The sequence below is a fragment of the Corythoichthys intestinalis genome, chromosome 7, assembly GCF_030265065.1.
Source record: "Corythoichthys intestinalis isolate RoL2023-P3 chromosome 7, ASM3026506v1, whole genome shotgun sequence".
NCBI classification, from domain to species: domain Eukaryota; kingdom Metazoa; phylum Chordata; class Actinopteri; order Syngnathiformes; family Syngnathidae; genus Corythoichthys; species Corythoichthys intestinalis.
Window position 1 is genome coordinate 9,797,726 of NC_080401.1, and position 22,536 is coordinate 9,820,261.

Here is a 22,536-nt window from a genome sequence, read left to right on the forward strand (position 1 = left end):
AGTCCCAGACCAAAACTTTGTAAGATACTGGGCACCCCAGACTTATTAATACAGAAAAAAAATGAAACACCAACTTGAATCAAAAAATATCTTGCCGCATAATATAGTAGGGGTGTGATAATATATTGAAATGGTGATCCTGTATTTGGGATGTCCCGATCCGATCACGTGACCGGAAATAGGGCCAATCGCGCCATTTTTCAGAGCAATGTGGCCAAACTGCCCAGTGCAGCTTGCATTTGGTAGTTAAAGTTAAGGATGATTGACAGGTTTGTAGCTTTGATTTTGCCAGAGAAGCTTGGTAGCTCTACGATCAAAGGAACAAATATGTCAGTCATCGTTTAGGTGTAGCTATTGATTGTTTTAGTAGTCGATTAATCTATAAACTAGTTAGTTCGAGTAATCGGATTAGGAACATTTAATGTGCTGCAGAATACATTTTAGGAGATGTAAAACAATGGCTTGCTAAGATTGCACTTACAAAAGAGCATTAAATCTGAACACAAAATAACATTTCGGAGTGTTTCTTCAAACTATGCAGGATTGCACTTTCATTTGAAAATGAATTAAAATACCCGGGCTTAGCCTCAAATAGTATTAATACTTAAATAAAAGCAAAAGAACAATTGGCTAACTTGCATAGCAAAAGTCCGCTAGCTTAAATGCTATGAAATGCTAATTTTTTTTTTTTACAATACCCTTAACAAATCGTTCAAACACATTCCCACAAAACACAGCTAAATATACCTCTAAACTAAATTATGAGGGCATAAACAACCATATTAGCTCAAACAAAAACTTACAACCTTATGTTGGTCTTAACAGGGAGCAGCTGGAGTCAGCCAAGTTAAATGAGTTATGTCATATTCACTGTTGCCACAAGAGGCTAGTGTATCCACCCAAATCAATAAATCTAAATGCAAACACTTTCAAAACAAACCATCATAGCACCACTCTAATTAAACGAATACTCGAAGCAGCAAAATTTGATTCAAAGCTTTTTTCTTATCGAATTACTCGAGTTAATCGATTAATCGTTTGCAGCACTATTACACACAAACGGTTCTAGTGTGCTATGGCAGCTCATTGTGTAAGTGAGAGGCTGTTCTCAGCAGTGTGAGTGGATTTGAGTGGACTCACTCAATGAAGCATTTAATAGAGACAAGCATTTTTCTATGTTATTCTTGTTTAAAAATAATTCAAATTATGAATGCGGCACAGTAGGACATGAACATGTTTGGAACTTTAGTTCAAATAAAAAAAATACATTCGGTTTCGGATCGGGGCTCGGTATTGGCAGATTCTCAAAATCAGGTGACTCTGACTCAGGTGGAAAAATGTGCGATCAAGACATCTCTATACAGTATATCGCAATACTTTGTAGCCCAAAAGGGCATCGATATGCTCCCACTAAGAATGGTTTTATCGTTTTAAAAAGGGTTCCCTGTTTTTCTTGTTTTTTTTTGTTTGTTTTTAAAAAAGGACCCAACGGGGTGCTACCAAAATCTACCATCCATTAGAATAGTGTCTGTGTTAGCTCACTGTTTGCAATTGACGCCGCTAGACATCCAATTCATTTTGACTGGATTGGATGTCTAGCGCTGTCAATGGGACTGTAACCAGATCATTCACAGCAGTCTCTTGTGGGCATTTGCAGGTCACTTCCTGTTGATTTTGAGTGACTTACTGTTCATTTGGGTACATTCTTGAGTCACCTCTTTTTCACTAACCCAGAGTCACCTCTTTTTCACTAAGCCAAAATCAACAGGAAGTGACCTGTAAATGCCTGAAAATCAACAGGAAGTGACCCCTAAATGCCCCAAAATGAAAAGAGAGTGACTAAAAATTAACTCATTGCCAGGAATTGGCTGCCACTGACAGACATACACGTAATAGTGGTCATGAACTATTAGTCATCGTACATCGATGGTTTTTTGACTAATAAGCTTTCAAATTTGGCATTCTCACTTAACTAACCAACATCCTGTGTTGTCTGTTTGCTTTTGCTGGAATTGGTAATGTGTAACATCCCAGTGGTCTGTCAAGATGGTAAGTGTATGTAATGAGTAGAGAGAGGCATTATCATATAACTTTCATGCATGTCTCATTACCATATAGACAACCCAATTGTATTCAACCATTACACCCTGTAGTAAAATAACTTCCATGTAGGTAGATTTATTTTCCTTGGCCCAGTCTTTTTTAATCTGTAGATTCAAGTGTGTTGAACCCTCAAAAGAATAACACATTGATGCACAAACACACAAATTTGATTAATCCTTTGAGAGTCATTTGATTGCTGTTTAAGAATGAACCGGAATAGTCAGGTTGAGTCACTATTTATATTTGCATTATGGATAGCAGTTACTTACATTTGTGATGTTTTACCTTCCGATCAGGCTCCGTCAGTGGAAGATTTCAGCCACTTACCCCCTGAACAGAGAAGGAAAAGGTTGCAGCAGAAAATTGATGAACTCAACAACAAGCTCCAAATAGAGATGGATCAGAGGTACATTGCAATACTTATTTGTTCTTCCCCCATACGGTCACATGAAAAATAATTTTAGGAATATTACAGACATGTTTCTCATCTAATGCAAACTATTCAAGAATGTACATAAATCTGCATTGTATTACATATCGAGAGTGGCTCCAGTGTTTTAGCAGATCCAACCCGCTTTGTCATTTTACTTGGACTTGGAAAGCCCCCGTTTCCTGCAAAATACTGGTAGATTGAAGTGGTGCCATTCGTTCGTGCTGCAATGCTTTTGCAGTTATTACTTTTTTTTTTTTTGGGAGGGGGGAGGGAATCAAATAACCCTATAGTGTTTGTGTTAGTGACGTTTTCACTACAGAAAAAAACAATACGTGTAATATCGATGAAATAGCATTTACTTGTGGTGGTGACGTCTTCAGTAAAAAAGAAAATTTGTGATATCTATAAAACCGTAGCCGCGCAAACCAAAAGTTATAACAGGCCAAACGAAAGGTAACATTTCCGGGTCGATTAGGAGTGAAGGGCTGGGGGGTTCAGTTGATTCATAAATCATGCTTTTATTGAGGAAGATACAAGTAAATGTAAATAGACTCCAAAGGGATTCAAAGCGACGCTTCCTGGGTGATAGTCAACCGTTCATACCACTGGACTACACTACCACACAACAACTCGGTGATGAGTTTCTTTTATAAACCTGACGGAATCCAAATGCATAGTCTGTCTGTACAATAAAAGGACTACTACTACCTTAAAGGGAAACACAACTGAGAAGAAAGCGCGGCTGGCTTGACCACTTAATTAGAAAACGCGTCCTAACTTCACCGAAGTTGCCAGCCAGGCGCAGTTTCTCATGCTGAGCTCGAAGACGCACAGCAGTGACGTAACAAAACAGCCCAGCCCGTGTGATTGGCTGTTTAAGAGGGAGATGTCTGATAGGCTGCAGACGGGCGCCGTTTAGAAAAAATGCAAGTGTGTTTCTCGTCTCCGTGAAATGAGTCTCAAAAAGATGAGGTTGTATGTCTCGTGTGATATCTGTTTACGAGTCGTACAATGCGTGTGTTTCGTGTGCTATGTGTTTACGAATCGTACAATTTCGTGTTACATATGTTCATAAATCCACAATGCGTCTGTTTCGTGTTAGATGCGTGTGTTCATTATGAGACTGATCTAGCCCCATATGATTGCTGCATGAATTCCAATTTGGGGGACTTGACAGTTCAGAACTCAGCCACATTCTGGAAAAATGTGGCCCTGATCAGATTTTAACCACTTCTGAAAGTGGCCTGCATCGGATTTGAAATGGTCCACTTTAAGCGACTTTTCCCTTTCAGACCGTCAAGTTAATGCCTCACTTGAGTTGGAATAACATGAAAAAAATCACATTCGTACATTAAGACCTGCGGTATGAATCTCGCCTAATTAAACTACTGAACAACATACAGGAGGTAGTTTCATTCAGATATGGGCAAGATGCTTCTCAGTCTGAACAGCTCAGATGGGTTTTGACTGTCCGTGACATCACTCTAGGATGGATCATAGACCTCACTATTAATTAATAAAACATAATGTACAGTAATTATATAGTCTGTTAATGTGGGTGAGCAGTCTGAACGCAGCCAAAATGGGTTTAACACTGCTGCACTAACAGATACGCATTCCTGAGATAGGGAGTTATAGATAGGGAGACAAATACATTCATTGCACTAATAATATGAATGCTGGCAAAGATGTTTTTTTTTTTTTTTTTTTTTTAAATTTTATTAAACTGTGTAGGTTATGTTGTGTTAATATTTTAATATAACATGGTTTTACCTCTTCTAGGGATGCACTGAACAAAATGAAAGATGTGTATGAGAAGACTCCACCAATGGGCGACCCCAACAGCCTGCAGCCCAAAATATCAGAGACCATATTCAACATGGAAAAGCTCCGCTCTGAAATCCACAAGCATGAGGTAAGGAAAGGACAACGTGTCTGAGATTAATACTATATTTTTAAAAATTATAATATGAGCTATCCATTCATAATCTGTAGACCACATTTGGATCATGGATGAGCTGGAGCCTTTGCCAGTTTATATAGGAGAGGGTGTCCCAAAAATAGTATGCGCCATTTAGCAGCTAATCTCACACATTCACGCTTTAACTGCATTTTTGTACTACGAGCAACTTTTAGGAAATTCATTTCTTCAAAGTAGGGATGCCTCTGATCTTATCACATAGTCGGAAATCGAGCCAGATCATGGAATTTTTTTGATGATCTGAATTGGGTAAAAAGATGGCATTTATGTATCAGGGCTCCCACGGGTCCTTAAAAAGTCTTAAAATGTCTGAAATTTAAAATCTGGATCATCAAGGTCTTAAATTGGATGCTGAAAAAGGATGCATTTAAGGCCAGTGAAATCACTGTAGTGCGTCGTAAAATTTCTATTGGTGTGCATTTGTTTTATTAATGGTTGTGCACTAAATACGACAGTTCAGGAATGATATATGTTATAAGGTACATCGGCCGCAACCTGAACGTACGTCAGCGAATTGAGCTGTCGCCATGATGCTATTTTGTGGTTATTTGCGGTTGTCGAGGTGAGCAGGAAATGCAGAGACGGGGATGTGTAAATTTGACCAAAAATAAATGTAAGATAGTTTATTTAAGAGGTGTTTGACCCCGGGTGAAAATAACAACAGAACCCGGTGCAAAGTCTTGAAAAAAGACTTATCATTATTTCAGAAATTGTTGTTACATGTTTTGATCTTAAATATTTTTAAGCTCTTAAAATGTCTTAAACAGCAATGAATTAGACTTTTAAAATGGTGCAAGAACCCTGTGTATGTATTTATTTTTAAGTATTAACTCATTGGCTGCCATTGACTGCGATAGACGTCTGATCCATTTTGACTGGGTGGACTAGAGGCGATCATTCGATCGGAACGATTGGATTGAACGGCTATTACCTTCAATGAAAGTTAAACATGATCACTCAGTGCAAGCATTTAAAGGATTTTATATCTATGATTGTTAATGGTAGTGAATGGGTTAAAGCTACAAGCAAAAAAAAAAAAAACAATTATTGTATTTTCAGCACTATAAGGCGCATCAGAGTATACAGGCGCACCTTCAATGAAGGGCCTATTTTAAAAACTTTTCATATATAGTGTGTAGCTGCCATTAAGGCAGAATAAAGCAATAAATAATTGACTCTTTGATCTGGGGTTGTAATGTTAAGCATTTAGTTTCTTTGATATGGGGTGGGAACTAAAGTTCACTGTCACGAGTTGACAGGGGCACTATTAAGCGTTACATCAGCTTATTATCTGATGAATACCACTAGAGTACAGACAACTTTTCAGTACCTCTGATTAAGATCAACAAGGAAACATCTCAAGTGCATAGTGCATCGAAGAATTGAAGCTGAACTAATTTCCTCTGGAGTAAAGCGGCCAATGAGTTCTCACGGCATAGTCACGGCATTGTCAAGACAATTCAAGTTCTGTGATTAAAGCCCGTAAAAGAGAAACAGTTTGGTTCGTCATTTCGACTCGAGAGGGAATTACAGTGAGAACTCAGCGCCAGTGCGACGAGAGAAGAGCTCATCGCCAACGCGACGCGAGTGAGAACCCGACGCCAGAGCGACGCGAGGGAAGAACGTGAACAAGCCAGTGCGTGCCCAACCGCGGTCATCGAAGTCGTCGGTGTTCAACTTTCCGGTGGAGCCGCTTGTCAAAGGACGTCGTCAAAGGACAACGTCAAAGGACAGCGTCAAAGGAAACAAAGAGTGTTTCATCCTGCCGGTAATCAAAGAGAGCTGTTAAGTGCTACCAACGACAAGCACGTTTAAGCCAAGTTAAATGTGAAGATTGGAAGTAGCCTTAACAACTTTTTGAGTTTCAGCATTCAGTTGGATTGTGCACAGTTTAAGTTAAGGACATTAATATTTCATTTCATTAGGGAAGTTGAAATATAATAAGGTTAAATGTGACACTGGGTTGAGTGTCATTAAGTAATTCTGAGAACTGTTTAGTTATAAGTTGCCTATTTTCAGGGATTCTAAGTTTAAGAAGTTTCTGTAATTTTAGTGTCTTTGAACATATAAGATGAAAGGTTGAATTGTTTCAAAGCAATTTATCCAACAAGTCACTTTAATTTGCAACCAAATCAAGCTAATTAATCGTATTTACAATTGCTGTGATTTCTTAATTCTGAAGTTTAATTTGAATTAATATATTAAAACTCGAAATTTCATTTAAATTATATCCTAAAAATGGATGACAAAGACATTGCAACTGAAATCAAAGACCCAGATGGTACTCCTAGAAATGAAGAAGAGTCTGTATACGATGAACTCTTAGAAGCAAGCCCTGCAAAGGAAGATGAAGTTGATACAGGAACCAGTGAAGCTGAAGGCAAGAGAATCAGGAAACTTACAGGAAAGGGTCTGGAACTTCATAAGGAAAAAATAAGGAAACTTCAGCGGTATTTTGACAGAACCTATGAGAGATGGAAAGTTCTTGCTAAAGAGGCCAAAAAGGTACTCTCTTCACCTCACTCAAGCAATGTTCTACAAGAGGCCAAGAATAAAATCTACACAGCTGATTTGGAAGTAAAAGAACGCTATGAGGATGTTCGTCAACACAGCGTCCCGAACGGAGACACCCGCCGTCGGGTGGACACCTGCGAGGCTGTGTCAAGGCAGATCGCAGAACGGGTGCATGTGTTACTGCACAGAAACAGAGATCAGTGTTTATCCACAGTACAAGCACGATGGAGTAATGCTGGCTCAGTGTTCTCATCACAAGACCGAGTGTCCATGTTGAGCAGATCAGTCTCCAGATCTGTTTCAAGACGATCAAGTCAGTCTTCCACAAGGAAACAAGAAGCAGAAGCAGAGTTAGCTGCAACTAAAGCCACCTTGAAGGTTCTAGAAGAAATGGAACAGGAAGAAAGAGAGCTTGAAAGGCTTGAGGCGGAGAACAGGAGGAAGCTAGCACAACAAGAAGCAGAAAATGCGGAAAGAAACAAGTTGTTAGTGGAGAAGCGCAGACAGTTAAAACGCTTGGAAGCAACTAAAAGAATGAACGCTGCAAAGGCAAGACTGCAGGTTTATGAACAAGACATGGTCATAGATGAAGAGATATTGGATCTTCTCCATAGCCATAAGTCATCAAAGCCTTCACCTAAACCGAGCGTCCTTCCAAGGCACAACACTTATTCAGACCCTGCTAGAGAATTCCCATCTACAAGCCATGAAGTCGCTCGTCCTACTTTTCAAGACAATAGCACGATTATGCTGGCCCAAGCAATAGCAGAGTCTATAAATGCAAGCCGTCTTCCTGTGCCAGAGCCACCTGTCTTTAGCGGAGACCCAATAAGATACAAGGACTGGAAAATGTCTTTCCAAACCCTCATAGGCCGGAAGAACATTCCTGTAAATGAAAAGATTTACTTCCTCCGCAAGTATGTAGCAGGACCTGCAAGGAAAGCAATTGAGAGCTATTTCCTGGTGGGCACAGAGAAAGCCTATGATTCAGCATGGCAAATATTGGAAGAACGATACGGCAATTCCTTTGTGGTCGCTAAAGCTTTCCGCGACAAGCTAAATTTGTGGACAAGGATAGGACCCAAAGACAGCGTTGAATTGAGGGAATTTGCAGACTTCCTTCTAGGGTGTGAAGCAGCAATGAGCGATATTAAGAGTCTTGAATTTCTAAACGACTGCAGTGAAAATCAAAGAATGCTCAGTAAGCTACCTGACTGGCTCACTGCCAGGTGGAATAGAAAGGTCATAGAATATGAAGAGGAAACACAAACCTTTCCAAATTTCAGCAGTTTTGCTGAGTTTGTGTCTAGAGAAGCCAAAATTGCTTGCAATCCGATGACTTCACTTTATGCTCTGAAGAGTGATTCTGAAAGAACAAAGCCATCTAAGGTCCAAAATGTTGGTGCAAGGGTGCTAGCAAGTGCATCGGAAGAGAAACCACACATTGAAGGACAAAAGGGCGATGTTAAGAGATGCATGTTTTGTGAGAAGACAAACCATGGCATTCAGACATGTAGGAAGTTAATGGAGAAACCTGTCAAAGAGCGAGTTAAGTTTGTGCTAACAAATAAATTGTGTTTTGCATGTTTAAGGCCAGGACACAACTCAAAGAACTGCGAAAGTAGAAGTGTTTGCAACTTGTGCAAGGTCAGACATCCCACGTGCTTGCACGAAGACCGCACCAAGACGGATGAAAGGGTCCAAGTTGATGGACAAAGGGAGAGTAGAAAGACCTCAACAGAAAAGGAAAGGTCAAAAGAGCCTGAACATAGTGAAACAGAGTCTACAACTAACGTGATAACAAGCACAGCTACAGCAAATCAAGTGATGGGCAATAGGGATAGCACATATGCATCCACAATAGTGCCAGTCTGGCTGTCAACGACACGTAACCCAGAAACTGAAGTTCTAGTTTACGCTCTACAGTCAGAGTGATAGCACGTTCATTCTACAAGAAAGGGCAGAAACTCTAGATGCACGGATGGAGCCTGTGAAATTAAAGTTTTCAACCCTTGCATCCAAGCAAACTGTATTCCCAAGTCACAAGTTAGTTGGGTTGCAGGTCAGAGGCTTTTATTCCTCAAAGAAAATTCTTCTTCCCGTGACGTATTCACGAGAATTTAGTCCGGCTAGTCTAGGCCATATTCCCACAGCCAAAACAGCAAGAGCCTGGTATCACTTAGAGCACCTCGCCGAAGAAATCGCTCCTCTAATAGAATGTGATGTTGGTTTACTCATAGGATACAACTGTTCTCAAGCCCTGTTACCAAGAGAAATTGTATCAGGCAAAGATGATGAGCCGTTCGCAATAAGGACCGACCTTGGCTGGAGCATAGTTGGCTGCGTCAACCCTTGTGTTGATTATGGCAATGCCATTGGAAGCAGCCACAGAAGTGTTGTAAGACAGGTCACACCAAGTTTACAGTCACCTGGTGACCTAACGAATCAAGTACAATGCATATGCAGAACTCAAGTCAAGGAAGTCAATGTTCCTGCAGATGTGCAAAAGGTACTTGAATCAGATTTCAGCAAGAGGAGGGTGGAAGATGTTAATTTCTCTCAAGATGACCTTCGTTTCAATTCTATAATGGAGAAGGGCATAAAGACAAAAGCAAATGGACAGCGTGAAATCCCACAGGCATTCAAGGAACCGAAGCCGTGTCTGCCTAATAACTTGAATCACGCAGATCATCGACTCCAGTGTCTGAAAAGACGATTTGAGAAAGACAAACAGGGAATCCTCAGGGTGGGAGGTCGCCTGAGGAATGATGTTCTACCTGCAGATGGGTGTGTCGGGGAGCTGCGATTGCTGACCAGTAACTTGACATTGGAGAAACAAGGGAAACACACTGGAAAGCCAGTCTACTTTGAGAGACCCATCCATAAGACGGTCACTTTGATTGAAGAGGGGTAATGCAATCACATTTCTTTGCAATGTTTATGATAATCCAGTGTCACCTAGATTAGAGTGAAATCACAAGTGATTTGGTGGGAGTGTAGCTGCCATTAAGGCAGAATAAAGAAATAAATAATTGACTCTTTGATCTGGGGGTGTAATGTTAAGCATTTAGTTTCTTTGATATGGGGTGGGAACTAAAGTTCACTGTCACGAGTTGACAGGGGCACTATTAAGCTTTACATCAGCTTATTATCTGATGAATACCACTAGAGTACAGACAACTTTTCAGTACCTCTGATTAAGATCAACAAGGAAACATCTCAAGTGCATAGTGCATCGAAGAATTGAAGCTGAACTAATTTCCTCTGGAGTAAAGCGGCCAATGAGTTCTCACGGCATAGTCACGGCATTGTCAAGACAATTCAAGTTCTGTGATTAAAGCCCGTAAAAGAGAAACAGCTTGGTTCGTCATTTCAACTCGAGAGGGAATTACATAGTGCACACAGCATTATAAGGCACAGTAGTAGTAACTGTCGTAGTTGTTGGAGTTGCATTATACATCCACTAGATGGTGCCGTGTTAAAGTCATGCCATGATTAACCAATATTGATTTACTTATTTAAGGCACATCGGATTATAAAACACACTGTCTGCTTTTGAGAAAGTTGAAGGTTTTTTGGTGCGCCTAATAGTACGGAAAATACGGTAAATATTATACAAAATACATTTATTTGTAGTACTGAAACTGCGGAAAAATGAGAAAATGTGCAGCGACAGCAAGAATGTCATTAAAATTTAAAAATTTATCACAATGGATGACCATCTTTATTTTTTATGTTTATTTATACTGAGCAAAATAAAGACATTTGGATGTGTATTTTGTTCACCGTTAATACATTTCAGATTATTGGATTGGGACAGATCCTCAAAATCAGGTGACTCAGACTCCCATGCAAAAATTTGTCTTGATGCCATCGTTGACTTCAGTGAGTTTATTCTGAGAAAAAACATTATAGTTCTCAGCTGCTAAACTGTGTTTACCTTTTTTGGAGATACCCTGTAGATAAGAAAAAAAAAATACATAACTTGTAATGTTTCGGGATGTGGGAGCCATACCATCATGGGTGGAACTAGCAAACTATAGTCAGGAAAGCCAGAGTTTAGAATATGCTAATAACACTATGCTACTCTAAACTCAGTGAATACGTTTGGAAGTGTAGGTCTCTCCTGGTCAAAACTGAAACTGTCAAGTTTGATGATTGTTTTGTTATAAGTGTGACTGAAATCTGCTTAATTGCTTTGTTGAAAGGCTTGGTTGTCAGAGGTGGAAGGAAAGCAGGCCTCCAGAGACAGAAGGCATAGTGCTGACAACCATCATCCCACTCCCCAAGGCAGAGAGAGGTAACACCTTTCCAGGCTTTCTGTCCCTTTCAATTTACTTGTCTGCAGATTTGCATTCTTGTAAAAACAATGTCACATTTCTTGTGCATCATTCCAATAGAAGACTGTATTTTATTCTAGTAAAAATTTTCATAGTTTTCCCAGCGTCCGTTTGTGCTCTGAGAGGAGCATTTAAATAAAATGTATTATTATTATTATCTTAAAGGTGATGATTGAGTCAATTTAATATCCAATATTATTATCTGTTTGGCTGGATACCAGCCATTCAATAGTATGAATACAGTATTTATCTGGGTTCTCAATGGGGAGATTTTGTTCGGACTCCTGATCACAAAATTCTTAAAGGAAACATGATAATTACAATTGTGGATGTTCAACAATAAACATGGCGATCTCTGTGTCGCTGTAGTCCTGAAGGCAGTTACACAGAAGACACAAGTCAGGAGCACCACACACCTCATCATCACTCCAGTCCCCCGCAGCCTGGACACCCGAGCACCGACCCACATGAGTTTGATGATGAGTTTGATGACGATGATCCGCTACCTGTCATTGGACACTGTAAAGCTTTGTACTCATTTGACGGTAAGGTTAGATACATTTTGTATGTCGCGTTTAAAACTTTTTTTTTTTTTTTTTTTTTGTATTTGTGGGACTAAATCATTTACTAAAGCATGCACGCAATAGGGCTCCAGACTAACATTTTTTCTAGGAGCACAGTGAGCACGCTCTTTCCACTCCCATATTAAGGACATTACCAGATAAGCCTACTTCCACCTTCGTAATATCTCTCGTCGCCCTCCTTCTCTCACACCCCACAGTGCCACCACTCTTGTTTGCAGTCAAGTCACCTCCCGGAATAATTATTGTAACTCACTGCTTTACGGTCTCCCAAACAAATCCCTCCAGAAACTGCAGCTCCTCCAAAACTCAGCAGCAGGTCTTACCACTCCAACCCTCCTCACACACATCACCCCATCCTCCAGCAATTAAACAAAGAATGATCTGCAAGATTCTCCTCATCACGGTCAAAGCACTTCATGGCCTGTACCATCCTATATTTCTATTATATATAATCTATATTTCTATTTTTTTAATCTCCATCGTAACACTTACCCCACCCTATTCACTTCATTAATTTCTACCCTCCAATTTTCTGTTCCTCATGCCCGTCTCACTACCTATGGTTGCAGAGCATTCAGTCACTCTGCCCCCCAACACTGGAATTCCCTACCCCCTGAGCTGAGCTTCACAACATATCTGTGCTCCAACTTTTCAAATCCTGACTCAAAACACACCTGTTCAATCTTTATTACCCACCTTAATCCTTAGCTCTGTTCTGTCTCGACCTCCTAATTTTCTATTACTTTTATTCTGCTTATAATTTGCGTTTCGTAATTTGTGTTCATGCTGCAAGATGTAAAATACTTTATATATAACACATGGTGGAACGTTGGTTTACAAATTACCAGGTGTGCAAACTTGAAAGATGAGGTGCTGTATTTTTCAGACTAAAATTCGCACCTGACTAGGGTTGGGCATCATTTGAATTTGAACGGTTCCGATTCCACGTTCCAGTTCCGGTTCCAAACGATTCTAATTCTTTTAATAGGCCAGGTAAAAAAAAAAAATGCATAGTTTATATTAATTACTTAACTTCTCGATTATTTTTTTTAATTATATGAACTGTCAATTAACTAGGAATGTATCACATGGGTTATTTTTAACTTGTATATAAATGTCAGTCTTTGAATTTGAATATGATGGAAGTTTCTTTCCACAGGAGTGCACTTTCTCAAAGATGTTTGTTTTTCAAAAGCTCACGGAGAAAACATTTACACATATTCTTTTGCCTATGTTTTAGCGTGCTGCAGGCATTTTTGGAGTCCAGATTAGCAGTGCGTACATTATAAAAGCAGAAACAGTTTTTGTTGAGGAAAATGATCATATCTGCCTTCAAAGGCAGTAAGCGTGCGCATTCTGGACAGATAGTGTTACCTGCAGTGGAGAACACATGTTCACTGGGTGTAGATGAAGCTTGAATGCAATAATATGAGAAAGCGAGAAAAAGTCGCAAATATTACGTAGGGTTAATGTAGCTGTAAGCCGCAACGCACCTTACATACATGTACCTTAGATGGGAGCTACGACAAAGCATTAGTACAAATTCTTCTATTGTTTATAGAGCTGTCCCGACTAGTCGACATAGTCGACGTCATCGATGGCGTAAATCCGTCGACGAGCACAACATCCCGTCGACGGTTAATGAAGGGTTAAAAAAATATATGCGCGGAAAGTTCAGAATGTCAGATGCTCTGTATGCAAGCGGGGAAAGCGGCACAAAGCCAAAAAAGCGCACCAGAGTGTCCAAAACATTGACTTATTTCAAAGAAACAAAGGAGCGTACACTCTTCCGTCCTGTCTCTTCAATGCCAAGCTTGGCTGCACGTAGGCCGTGAATAAACACCTCAAGCGCCGTAACCCAGTTTGTAATTTTTTTTATTTTTTTTTCATTTTTTGTACACCAGAGGGTGCTGTCGCCTTACTAAATAATAATGTTTCATTGACAATGGGCCTATAAGTGCTATTAGTATTGTTCTTAATGCTAACTGAAAGGTTTATTTCATGTTATGGTTTATTTTATGGTATAGAAAATTATATATGGTTAAAAGGTCATAAATATATACAGTATATACAGTGATTGCACTTAAGGGAGAGATTGTTAATGATAAGGTAATAAATTAAGTTAAAGGCAATTCATATAGGCAATTCATTGATATATAAATAAGGTTTAAAAGGAAAAAGGTGAAAAGTTTTCGTTAATTTCTAATTGTGTTGTTTTATTTGTGTGCACCGTAGCTTTTACAGTGTGATTACATCAAGGATGGAATAAAAGTTGTAAACCATCAGTTTAAGAGACATCTTTTCAATCGGGATGCTACACTAGTTAATTCTATCAGCATTTGAACTCATTGTTTATTTGTGATTTATTATTGTTATTTACGTGTTTATTTGTACTTTAATAAATAATTTAAGTGTTCCAATATGTTTTTTGTGAATTGATAAGGGTCAACAAAAATTTCATTGCTAAATTAGAAAACAAAAAACAAAAAAAATAATTTAAAAAAAATTATTAGATTAGTCGACTAATCGTAAAAATAGTCGGCTGACTAATCGGGAGAAAATTAGTCGTTTGGGACAGCCCTAATTGTTTATAATTTGATGTAGATGAGGCAAACTAATAACTAAAACTGATTCTGTTGTGTTTACAGACACATGAAATATTTATGTTGTGACAATATAAGTTAGGTCAGTGAGTGGCGCTGTACGAGTGTACATATAATGCGTAGAAGAAGAGAGTCTGGCTAAGATGCTATGTGATGTCTGCATGTGCTGCCTTCTACGAGTTCATTAACAAAGTAATCGAATGCTTCATATGGCTACTTCTGTCTAAACAAGCAACACAACATATTCTAAAACAAAAGATTCTTTTAATACTGTTGATTTTAACGGAGGTGGCAACACCCTACGTAAAGTACGTAGCTGCTTATATAGCTACATTAGCCCAATGTAATAATACGACATAATATTGTACTATTCCGTCCGTCCGTCCATTCATCGTCTGCCCGATGTCGGGTCGCGGGGGCAGCAGAAGACAGACGCAATTTATTGTTTTACTTAATAACGTGTCAAATACACGGCACTTAGCTATGCACTTGGCACTCGGCACTTGTATTCAATGAAGCCGGAGGTGTGTAATCATATTGGTCGTGCAGCCACCTTTGCATGATATAGCTGTTTTGCCATAGACTTCATAATACTTGACAGGACACGGGAAACAGGGCCGTTCCGTAGGGGGCCTATTTTAAAAAACTTAAAATTCAAATATTTTCAAAACAAACACTGCCACCCACCTAAAACCAAAACAGGCACCGACCTTAGCCTTATATGAGTCTCCATGAGCAGCGGCATAAAAAAAATTCAAAGTCGTTCCCTCATAAAATCCTGATTCATTATTTTTTCATACAAGTATAACAAAACTTAAAATGACCATAAAATAATCCAATTTTACACCAGATGCACAAAAATCACCAAATGCAGAGATAATCACCTATATTTTTAGGATCAAAGGCAAAGGGCCACATTTCTCATGAATATGAACCTAATTAATTGATAGGCTAAATAAATCAGTATTGACTGATAATAACTTTTACGTGCATTGGTTCAGGTGATTCAAACCTTTGTTTTCAAAACCTACTAAAGAAACATTTTGAAAACTTCCAGAACGTCTAGTTTTTATTAGCAAACATAAACATAATGAAAATAATTCAATTAACAATGGTAGTGTCAGTTTTATCCTTACAACATACTGGATGGGAAAACAATCTAAATTCCCTATATAACTGAACTCATCATATAATGCAAACAAGGTTGCTTAAAAGTTGGTGGGGTCAATTTTAGCATCCTGAAAAGTTGGTAGTGTTATGTCCCTACTAACCCTACGCCCTGGATATGAACATATCAAACTAAATTAACACCATCCATACATCCATTATCTTCCGCTTAGTCCGGGGTCGGGTCGTGGGGGCAGCAGCTTTAGCAGGGAAGCCCAGACTTCCCTCTCCCCAGCCACTTCAGCCAGCTCCTCCGGCGGGATTCCAAGGCGTTCCCAGGCCAGCCGAGCGACAGTCTCTCCAGCGTGTCCTGGGTCGACCCCGGGGCCTCCCGCCGGTGGGACATGCCCGGAACACCTCTCCAGGGAGGTGTCCAGGAGGCATCCGAACCAGATGCCCGAGCCACCTCAACTGGCTCCTCTCAACGCGGAGGAGTAACGGCTCGACACCAAGCCCCTCCCGGATGACCGGGCTTCTCACCCTATCTCTAAGGGAGAGCCCGGACACCCTGCGGAGGAAACTCATTTCGGCCGCTTGTATCCGGGATCTCTAAATTAACACGATCAACATTAAATATAAATGAAATATACCGCTCACATAATGTATATAATTGCTCATCATGGACAATAATCAGCAAACACATTAAGCAGGAAATTACAATAACAACCTAGATTGCCAAGTGAATTGGAAACATAAACTGTAAGCCTCATCAATGTAGTCAAATTAGCGTTAGCAATTAGCACAGGGCGGCTAGCGGTTAGCTCGCGGCGGCTAGCGAATGCAATAGATTATTAGCTGAGGAACTGTCATCAACCAAATGTGTTTATACATTGTTAAGGCACACTTCAACACTATACTTCTCCCATTTACACACAACTTTTGGATGGTAAGTAAACATGACGGTAGCTTGGGGGAACAAGCTACACTGTTGTTAAGGGAGGAGAGAGCTAGCGAGCTTCGCACTTAAAGGGTCAGTGCCCGTTTCAAAATGCATGTATGGTGTGAAAAATACAATAATTACCTTGAATCCTCGAACAAATCACTCTTGAGACTTCTGTGCCTGTTCGTAGTCCTGTTTCACCCTAATTCCTAACAAAGAGTACGTTTGAGAATTTCTCTCCATGTCAGTGGCCCGGGCTGGTGTGGGATGGGACAGCCCCCTACCGACAAGCATTGCGCGGAGTGAGGACAAAGTGAGTTGTCAAGGAAGAATGAAGTCTATGGTTTTGCAAATGTTGCACTGAGCTGACTGGTCATTTGACTTTGTGAAGTTGAGCCAAACATTTGAGCGCCGCTTCACCGTGTGTATGGTTGAAATCAAGTTGCAGTGCACAAACACACGCTTCATGTGCCTTCTTTTTTGTGGTGTTCGGCAGCTATTTTTTTCCTATCGGCGATCAGGGCATCGAAATATGGAATCGAAATATAAAAATTCGAACGGTTGTGGGAGTATCGTAATGTTCGTCCCGGATCCCATCGATGCGCGATGCCCAACCCTACACCTGACTATGAATTGCACCAGCCAAAAAATGCACAAAGAGTGGGGAACAAAAACAAACAAAAAAACATATATACCGTAAGTCTCACTGTATTATTAGTCATATTTTGGGTGGGTTGGGGGGAATTTTATTTTATTGTAGACCAAGAACAAATAAACATTGTGAATTACAGTAATAACAATGAAATTGAGAACAACAGGCTACGTAGGCATTTGTTAACATAACGGATTATCAGGTATTCAGTTACCTTTAGCCTAAGCAATACAACATAGCAACCTGTTTACCAAACCCTTGATCTCACTTCAAATCACTACAAAATCCATTAATCTTCATCATCAATTCTGAGGGGTGAACAATAATAAATGATTAAATCCATAAATGTTTGTCATTCTGGATGATCTAAACTTCAAATTGTTTGCACAAAATCAGCGTGTTTCCATACATGTCTGATTCTAGACAAGTAACCGTGGTGACTCAGCCCCAGCAGCTAGCCTGCTACAGAACAGGTTTAACTTCACAGATAAACCTTATTTGCCTCTATAGCTGTCAGTCGTCTTTCTCTTCATTTTCTTCTCCTATTAATTGATTCCGACAGGCTAAACCCATGCATTGCACTATACTGCATTATTCTGTCATATTTTTTTGATGACGAGGAAGAAATTTTAAAATACACTACAGGCGATTTTGGGATAAATTTAGGGATTCCCTTTGGTGAGAACTCTGTTATTCCTAAGTCTTCCAGCAAAATATAGCACACAAGGTCAGTACTGTCAGAAATGAGTGTTGTATTCAGAATTGCCAAGATCGTTCTGTAAGTACATTCAAGTATTTTAACTTCAATAATTTGCTATTATTCATTCACGTTCAGTAGTAATTTAATAGGTATGATGGCTACATGCGTCATACATTGCATGTATCTGAAATCTTTGTTTATTGTGTGTTTTGCTTCACCTTTAGGTCAGAATGAGGGAACACTAGTCATGGCAGAAGATGAGGTAATTATGTTTGTTGTGGCCTGTTTTAATTCCTTATTTTTTGCTTTAGGGAACATCACTTGTTACTATAGAAGTATGCAGCAGATTTCTAAGCATTTCCAAATATTGTGAATGCAAAACAAACAAAAAGTCTCTTGCTTAAAAAAGATTCTTAGTACATATAACATTACTGTATGTAACCCTTAAGTTTGGTGACCAAAATGTTTTTCAAATGATTCTGTACAACAAAACAACAGCAAAAAGTATTCTTTACTCATGAGGAGCAATTACAGTAAATAGAGATGAGAGACATACACATTTAAAAAACATTTTAGAGTTCCTATATTTAGCCTACAATGGACTGCAAACAGAACCATGGTATGGACAATTAGTATTATCATCGGTTTTACTTTTAATTATAATTGTAGTCAAATTAAATGGGGAAAAAAAAGAAATAACATTTCCATTTTTTAACTTACCGTAATTTTCGGACTATTAGGCAAACCTGACTATAAACCGCCACCCACCAAATTTGACATAAACACAGCATTTGTTCATAGATAAGCCGCACTAGACTATAAGCCATAGCTGTCCTTGCCTTATTATGAGGCACCAAAAGATATTAATCGGTAACACTTTATTGGACAGCGGCATCATAAGACTGTCATAAGACCAAATGAACCATCATTGCTCAATGTAATCTCTCCTCTGCTGCCACCTGCTGTCAACACTGTTGTCATCCAACATGCCTCCTAGCTTCCATTGCAGTGCTACGGATGTAAATAACAATTAAAATTCATGTTCTGTGCTAATTATTTCTTCAGTTACTGTTCCAGTTGTTTCATTGATTGCTACTTATGGTATTTGGTGAAACTTTATTTGACAGTGGTGCCATAAGACTGTCATAAGACCATCATAATTATGACACTGCTATGGGCTTTAATGAATGCTTGGAACAGATGTCATTTTGTGTCGTCCAGCAAAATTAGCTTACTTTTGAATGGATGGAAACATCTGAGCTGAACATAAATGGAGTTAGTGACATAATTTGCCAGGTGACACTGAATGACATCTGTCATAAGCATTCATTAATGCCCATGATAGTGTCATCACCGCTGTCAAATAAAGTGTTAATAAGCCGCACTAGACTATAAGCTGCATAATTCAAATTGAGGGGAAAAAAGTAGAGGCTTATAGTCCGAAAATTACGGTCGGTATTAAATATTATAATAATATGATAATATCGTTCTCGTACACTAAAACGGCGGAGACTGAATAACTTTTGATACAGCCCTTCTAATAAATCTTATTAGATAATTAACTTTTTTTTTTTTTTTTGTACTGTATACATTGTAAAAACTATATACAGGTACTCCCCGGGTTACGAGCGTGTTCCATTCTTCCTGGCGACGTAACCCGAATGAAGTACCGCTAAATACCCCCTAAATCTCAAAATAATTATCCAAAAACATGTATTATACGTCATTGTACTGTCCTCGCCAAGATGTTGGAGCTAAATCCTAGCTAGACAGCAAGCTAAGCTGTAATCTTTCCCCTCTCTCTTTCTCACTCGGCTGGTTTGTTCTTCTTCACGTGTACATGTGCTCTTACTTGTGCAGAAGTCATATCTCCTCTACGCTTCCTGCGTCAAAATAAAAGCATGCATCACAAACAAAAGTCAACATTATAATCAAATACATTGCTACCCCGACGTACAATCGCTTTTACATACGATACTTTTGACATCCGACGTAAAATTTGACTCGTCATTCGTCTCGACATATGGCGACATGCTCGCAATACGCTGATATATGACAGCGTCTCATTTATTAGCAATGAAATTAAGCTTAGAATTCAAATTAAGAAGGAAATGATGGAAAAATATGAGCGTGGTGTGCGTGCCGGTGAATTGGTACGACAATACGGCCAGAATCTGTCTACGATCTCTAGGACGACTCTCATTATTATTATTAGTTTGTAACATCGGCAAGGAAGTCGCCAGCTTGTCATGTTCTTAATCATTAATTTCAGAACACGGCTAGTGACCGCCGTAGCCGACGCCAACAACAACAGAACATTACATTATTATTATTACAGTATATTATTATTCCGATTTGTATTTATAATTTATTTGTTTTCTTTTGTAAAATTGCTATTTGTATCTGTACTTGCAGTATTTATTAAAGATTTAGCGTAGGTTTTTGGGCTGTGGAACGAACTAATCGAATTATAATGTATTCTTTTGAGAAATTCCCACTCGACATACGACCATTTTGACTTACAAACCAGGTCCTGGAATTGATTTTTTATGTAGAGGTACCACGATACACATTTCGCAAAAAGGCAGAAGAGTCATATTAATAAAATAAAGTAAAAAATAAAATCCTGAGAGGTACAATGAGGTACTGTTTAGTGGAGGCAAAATGGCGGACGAGACTCTGGCGTCGTAAAGCGGAAATCACTTAAGTCAGGAACATCGTAACCTAGGGACTACCTGTACAGTGGTATAAAAAAGTATCTGAACCTTCTGGAATTTCTCGCATTTCTGCATAAAATCACCATCAAATGTGATCTGATCTTTGCCAAAATCACACAGATGTAAAAACAGTGTCTGCTTTAAATAAAACCACGCAAACACCCTCTGCCTAAGGGGACTTAAAGAGCAATTGAAACCAATTTTTACCAAACAATTAAAGTCAGGTGTGTTCCCAATCATTGATGAGTGGTTTTAAGCTGCACTGCCCACTATAAAACAAACACCTGATAAGATTTGTCTTGATGAGAAGCTTTGTCTGGTGCGCATCATGGCTCAGTCAAAAGTGCTGTCTGATGACCTGCGATCAAAGATTGTTGATTTGTATAAAGCTGGGAAAGGATACTAAACCATCTCTTAAAGAGCATACGACACCAGAAAAAAAGTCTTAAATGGCATTATTATGTGAATTAGAATCATATTTTGAGACGATTCGACCATATACAACAATTTAGCAAAGCGCAGATGACGAGAAATTAGTCTTTTAATCTGCCGGTTAGCCACGCCTACAATTATAGGGCTTTAGCGTCCCCAACAGGTGGATGACGTCAGCGGTAGACTAGGCTCATCGGTTTTACTATTCAGCCCATTGAGGGGGAATTGTTCAGAACGAGGAAAACGAGACGAAGAGAGCTGCAAAATGTCATTGTTTCAGTCTCTCTACTCCCAATATTTTTACAGGATATTCTTTTTATCCAAGTATTTTCCCCAATAGCTATATAAATGGCTTGAGAAGGACCAGTCAGCCCGTCGAGGGGGAACTATTCACAATGAGGAAAACGCGACGAAGAGAGCAGCAAAATGTCATTGTTTCTGTCTCTTTACTTCAATATTTTTACAGGATATTCTTTTTATCCAAGTATTTTTCCCCAATAGCTATATAAATGGCTTGAGAAGGACCAGTCAGCCCGTCGAGGGGGAACTATTCACAATGAGGAAAACGCGACGAAGAGAGCGGCAAAATGTCATTGTTTCTGTCTCTTTACTTCAATATTTTTACAGGATATTCTTTTTACCCAAGTACTTTCCCCAATTGCTGAATAAATGGCATGGTCATGACAAATAACTTGTGCTAAATGGAATATAAAATCATAAAAATCCATTTATTCAAGACGACATGGCAAAATTACTCCATAATGGTCAAAACAGTCGACTTTACCTTTACTGTCACACCTGCCGAACGATATTTTATGACACCTAAATCGGACATATGTCATTTCCCTTCCCCGGCTTCGGAGAATGTAAACAGACCAGAAGGAGTGACAGCTAGCCGACATGCTAACCCAAACCGAGGGATGTTTCAAAGTCTTCGAAGTGGAAAATCACACATAACTAGCCTGGATTATTTGACATGACGACCCGGTTGTCGAGTTTCTTTGCGGATCGGCAAACCGCCCGGCGGAGAGCAATTTACAGTTCGTTCCCTGGAGGAGGGCGGCTGGAATTGTTGTGTAGCTAACGTGCTAACTGCTAATGAGCGTGAGGATAGCTTTTTACATGCCTATCAATGATCAAACGTAAGTAGTCCTTTATTTAAAGGAATTTTATAGTGTTTACTTTGTAATCACTGTATTCGTATTTGACATAATACAAAACAAGATGTTTACTCACTTCCTTGTAAGTCCAATGGTCCCACAGTAAATATCCACGGTGAATGGGAACCTTTTGAAACTCCAAAAAGGCGCATACGCCTCTCCCGCATACAGAATGATTTTTCTGCAGCCGTTTGGCTGGCGTGATGCAAAAAATAAAAGTATTAATCCGCAAAATCAGCTGAATCCTTCGTCCTCATACACAACAGTACA

At 39.3% G+C, this 22,536-nt stretch overlaps 1 protein-coding gene across 5 annotated transcripts in view; it reads left to right on the forward strand.

The window, feature by feature from the left end:
• fnbp1l (formin binding protein 1-like) overlaps window positions 1-22,536 on the forward strand; it is a 102,265-nt gene that overhangs the window by 69,223 nt on the left and 10,506 nt on the right. For 3 of the 5 annotated variants that reach the window (XM_057841259.1, XM_057841258.1, XM_057841262.1), the window contains 6 exons: window positions 2,035-2,049; window positions 2,400-2,509; window positions 4,319-4,451; window positions 11,240-11,331; window positions 11,741-11,916; window positions 18,182-18,219. In XM_057841259.1, the coding sequence (XP_057697242.1) occupies window positions 2,035-2,049; window positions 2,400-2,509; window positions 4,319-4,451; window positions 11,240-11,331; window positions 11,741-11,916; window positions 18,182-18,219 (564 nt within the window). The remainder of the gene's footprint in view (window positions 1-2,034; window positions 2,050-2,399; window positions 2,510-4,318; window positions 4,452-11,239; window positions 11,332-11,740; window positions 11,917-18,181; window positions 18,220-22,536) is intronic. The other 2 variants (XM_057841261.1, XM_057841263.1) reach the window with 1 other exon arrangement.